A 5,000-nucleotide genomic window follows, 5' to 3' on the forward strand; every position below is an offset into this window, starting at 1 on the left:
GACACGACCCGAGGTAGCCGCGTCGTCCCTGCCAGGCGGCGAGGACTACTACCTGGCCTGCCTCAAGTTCCACACGACCACCCAGCTCACGCCCCAGGAGATTCACAGCTTGGGGCTCTCGGAGGTCAAGAGGATCGAGAGCGAGGTCAACGAGGTGGGTTAGAATTTGGGGGGCGGGGGGGTTAATGTGTTTTGGAGGAGGTGGGGTCAAAGAGGTGGGTTGGAGAGGGGGGGGTCAAAGAGGTGGGTCGGAGTGGGGGTTTTAATGTGTTTTGGAAGAGGTGGGGTCAACGAGGTGGGTTGGAGTGGGGGGGGGGGAGGGTCGTGTTGTGCAGGAGGAGGGGTTTGGGGTTTTGCGGGGTGGGGGGTGGTAGGGTAGGGAGGAAGGGTCCTGGTATTTAATGCCTGGTGGTTACCGTTGTTTGTTCTTAGTTGAAGTCGTTGTTTTTCTGCCAAATAAACACTGTTTCTGTTTAGTAATACTGATGTTTTTGCTTAGTTTTTTTTATCTCTCTATTTTCCGCTAAATTAACCCTTTTTCTGTTTAGTAATACTGATGTTTTTGCTTAGTTTTTTTCTCTCTTTTTTCTGCTAAATAAACTGTTTCTGTTCAGTAATATACCCAATATACCCACGAGTAGATAAGATTATATAAATGAAACCTTGACAACACCCCAAAAAATCACTCATATTCTCATATTCTCATCCTTCTTCCTCCTCCTTCTTCTCCTCCTCAGACCGCCCAGGAGATGGGTATCGAGAGCCAAACGGCAGCCGAGGTCTTCCAGATTCTCAAGGACGACCCAGAGCAACGTTTCGGCAGCAAGGAGGAGCTTCTCAGCACCTACAGACAGAGAGTCTACGGCGACATCTACCCCCTGATGCACCAGCTCTTTGACTCCGTGCCTGAAGTGAATGTGACGTGAGTGAGGTGGAAATAGATTTTAAATTAAAAAAGGGAGGGGAGGGGAGGGGCGAGTGATAAAGTAGGAAAGGAAAAGGAGAGGGGGAGGGAGGGGCGAGTGATAAAGTAGGAAGGAGGAAAGGAAAAGGAGAGGGGGAGGGAGGGGCGGGTGATAAACAAGAAGTAGGAAGTAGGAAGGAGGAAAGGGAAAGGAGAGGGGCGGGTGGTAAAATAGGGAGGAGAGAAGGAAAAGGAAAGGTGAGTGAGTGACAAGGAGAAAAGGAAAAGGAGAGGGGGAGGGAGGGGTGAGTGATGAAGTAGGGAGGAGAGAAGGAAAAGGAGAAGTGAGTGAGTGACGTGGAAATAGATTTTGATAAAAGGAGGGGAGGGGGGGGGGTGAGTGATAAAGTAGGAAGGAGGAAAGGAAAAGGAGAGGGGGAGGGAGGGGCGGGTGATAAAGTAGGAAGGAGAGAAGGACAAGGAGAGGTGAGTGATGAGTGACAAGGAGAAAAGAAAAGGAGAGGGGGAGGGAGGGGCGGGTGATAAAGTAGGAAGGAGAGAAGGAAAAGCAGAAGTGAGTGAGTGACGTGGAAATAGATTTTGATAAAAGGAGGGGAGGGGAGGGACGAGTGATAAAGTAGGAAGGAGAGAAGGACAAGGAGAGGTGAGTGAATGAGGTGAAAATAGATTAAAAAAGGGAGGGGAAGGAAGGGATGAGTGATAAAGTAGGAAGGAGCAAATTGAGAGGAAAAGGAGAGATAGGGACGTGAGTGAGGTAAAAATTGATTTTTAAAAAGGCGGGGAATGTAATTACTTTTTGCACAAATAATCATACCACTCCTTTGTAAAGACAAGTCTGAATACATTATCTTTTTAGAAATAGTGTTAATTGGTCGCAGAATAAAAAATTACCACATATACTGCTGAACTGAGTCACAAAATATTCATTCTTGGAGAATCGTACCAAACACATTTCTGAAACGAATATAAAACAATCTTGCTTTTTGTATTCATTTTCATCAAAATGTTCCTTACTATCGTCAGTTTGTAATAATTATCGTTATCATCACTACTGAATCACACTGTGAGAATAATCGTTATTATCACTATTAACTCACATTATAATAATTATCGTTATTATCTCTATAGAATCACACTGTAATATTTATCGTTACTATCACTATCATTGAATTATTCATTATTATTATTATAATCATATACTATTGACCTAATTATTTATATTCTCTATCAATACATATAATTGAACTATTCTTTACTGCATTTTTATCAAAATTATCATAGTTATCATCGCTTTATCATCACCATCCCTATTACCATCATTCGCATCAATAACGAACATTTTTCTTCGTTATAGGATCGAGGGCGTCGACGAACCCAATGCTGTCTTTGCCTACTACTCGGGTCCCTCCATGGATGGTTCTCGCCAAGGGACTTTCTTCTTAAATTCTTATATTTATGATAAACAGTAAGTTGGTTTATTCTTGCTCGTGGGTGTGTGGTTTGTTCGGCTGTGTCTGGTTTTATGTCTCTTTTTTGGTGTGTGTTTGGTTCTTTTTATCTCTTGTCTGTTTGTTTTATTCTTTGTTTTTCTTCTCTCTGTCTGTCTGTCTGTCTGTCTGTCTCTCTCTCTCTCTCTCTCTCTCTCTCTCTCTCTCTCTCTCTCTCTCTCTCTCTCTCTCTCTCTCTCTCTCTCTCTCTCTCTCTCTCTCTCTTCCTCTTCCTATAAAATGTCCACTGTACACACAAAAAACTATTCAAACTTTATTAAAACAAAGAAAATAAGTTGTCGTTTTTTCTCGACGAACTAGTAATTGTTATAATGATGAAGATAAATATTGTCTTTGTGGAAAAGAAAGAGGAAGAGAATGTCTTTTTCTGATAAAGATCTAAAATTTAAGTAAAGATTATTTAAAGAATCGGTAACTTTCCTTCCATTCATTTTTGCTATCTAATTGTATCATTTATTTTCGCTCATGTTTTTGTTTGTTTTTTGTTCTTTTTTTTTTTTTTTTTGAACAGCCAGACCTCTGACCTCGCTCTCTCTCCTCTTCTCTCTCTCCCCCCAGCAAGAAATACGAGGTCACGGCCCTTTCCCTACACGAGGCCATCCCAGGGCACCACTTCCACTTCGCCTACACGAGGAAGAACCCCTCCACGCCCGATTTTCGCAAATATATTGACAGCACGAGAATGGGTGACGTTCCAGCTAAGTTTCCCCTTCATACCGTTTTCGTTGAAGGCTGGGGGCTCTACGCCGAGATGCTGGGAGAGGAATTGGGACTCTATGCCGACCCGTATCAGAGGTGAGTTTCCCTTGGCATGATTTGGTTCTCGTTCGTGGAGTTTATATTTTTATATATTTTTGATTATATTTTTATTGTTGTGTTTAGTTTTGTATTCTAGAATTGTGTATTATGAGAAATGTTATAGTTACGTATTCTCATATAGTGAATAGAATTATACATTCTAGTTAATGCAACACACTTCAGCATATTTTTTTATCGTCGTGGTCCCTAACCTTATTCTCCGATTTCACAAATTGTAAAATTCTGTCTTTACTTTGTTTCATATCTTCTGATTACCATATATATTTCATTTGTCTCTTATTGGCTTAGTCCCTTATCTTTTCACTTTCTGTTATCATTTCATTCCTCTTCTATTTCTTTAATTATTATCTCTCCATCCCTTTATCTTTGCACGTTATCTCTTATCAACCCATTCCTTTATATATTTCTGATATCACTTACCGCTTTATTCCTTTATTTGTTAATTCTGCTTCTCTCTCTCTCTCTCTCTCTCTCTCGCTCTCTCTCTCTCTCTCTCTCTGTCCGTCTCTCTCTTTCTCTTTCTCTCTCTCTCTCTCTCTCTCTGCTTCTCTCCCCCCCCCCCTCTCTCTCTTTCTCTCTCTCTCCCACACTCACTCCCTCCCATTTTCCTTCTCTCTCTCTCTCTCTCTCTCTCTCTCTCTGTCTCTGTCTCTCTCTCTGTCTCTCTCTCTGTCTCTCTCTCTCTCTCTCTCTCTCTCTCTTGCTCCCAATCTCTCTCTCTCTCTCTCTCTTCCTCACTCTCTCTCTCTCTTTCTCTCTTTCTCTCTCTTTGTCTTTCTCTCTCTCTCTCTCCCTTTCTCTCTCTCTCTCTCTCTCGCTCTCTCGCTCTCTCTCTCTCTCTCTCTCTCTCTCTCTCTCTCTCTCTCTCTCTCTGTCTCTCTCTCTCTGTCTCTCTCTCTCCCTCCCTCCCTCCCTCTCCATCCCTCCCTCTCCCTCCCTCTCCCCCCCCCCTTCCCTCTCTCCCCATATCTCATCTCCTCTTATCCGAATTTCCAGATTAGGCCGGTATTCGTTCGAGCTCCTTCGCGCCAGCCGCCTCGTGGTCGACACCGGCATCCATGCTCTGGGCTGGTCACGTGACAAGGCCGTGAATTTCCTGCTCGAACACACGGGCATGTCCGAAACCGCGATTCAGGTAGGGTCTCTTTTTTATTTTTTTTCGTGATTGATTTTGGTTTCTAGATTTTCTTTTTTCGTTTTTCTATCATTCTATCCATTTGTATATATATAAATGCATAATACATACATACATACATACATAAACATGCACACATATATACATGTGTGTGTGTTCCTTAATTCATAAAAAAAAATTCATCTCACTATTTCCCGTTTTCTTCCCAGATCGAGGTCAACCGCTACATCACCTGGCCGGGGCAAGCGTGCTCTTACAAAATCGGCGAAATAAAAATTAGGGAGTTGCGTCAAAAGGCCCAGAATGCTTTGGGCAATTTATTCCGTCTGCAAGATTTCCATGGCGTGTTGCTGCAGTGCACGGGTCCGTTGAACATTCTGGAACAGTGCGTCAACAATTATATAGAGAGGACGATTCCCTCCATTGACGAACCCGAAGAAAACGGGAATGAGAACGACAAAGAAAACGGAGTCGAAGAAAACGGAGATAGCTCTAGTCCAGGTGTTACAGAAAACGGTGATATGGGAGACTCAACTAATTCAGAGAACGCCGGAGCCTCTTTGAAATCTGATGAATATCTTGCTGTGATTTTGTCTGTGTCTATATTTCGCGT

General features: G+C 42.9%; 1 protein-coding gene across 1 annotated transcript in view; it reads left to right on the plus strand.

Annotated features, from left to right (window-relative positions):
- Positions 1 to 5,000, plus strand: part of LOC113818582 (uncharacterized) — a gene marked incomplete at its 5' end in the record, with an annotated part of 9,823 nt that overhangs the window by 4,607 nt on the left and 216 nt on the right. Inside the window, 6 exon segments of the mRNA XM_070120302.1 lie at positions 1 to 154; positions 738 to 922; positions 2,280 to 2,390; positions 2,992 to 3,228; positions 4,249 to 4,387; positions 4,597 to 5,000. The exon segment at positions 1 to 154 is cut by the window's left edge and continues 17 nt beyond it; the exon segment at positions 4,597 to 5,000 is cut by the window's right edge and continues 216 nt beyond it. Of these exon segments, the coding sequence (XP_069976403.1) occupies positions 1 to 154; positions 738 to 922; positions 2,280 to 2,390; positions 2,992 to 3,228; positions 4,249 to 4,387; positions 4,597 to 5,000 (1,230 nt within the window).

Source organism: Penaeus vannamei, unplaced genomic scaffold (assembly GCF_042767895.1).
Source record: "Penaeus vannamei isolate JL-2024 unplaced genomic scaffold, ASM4276789v1 unanchor4434, whole genome shotgun sequence".
Lineage (NCBI taxonomy): Eukaryota > Metazoa > Arthropoda > Malacostraca > Decapoda > Penaeidae > Penaeus > Penaeus vannamei.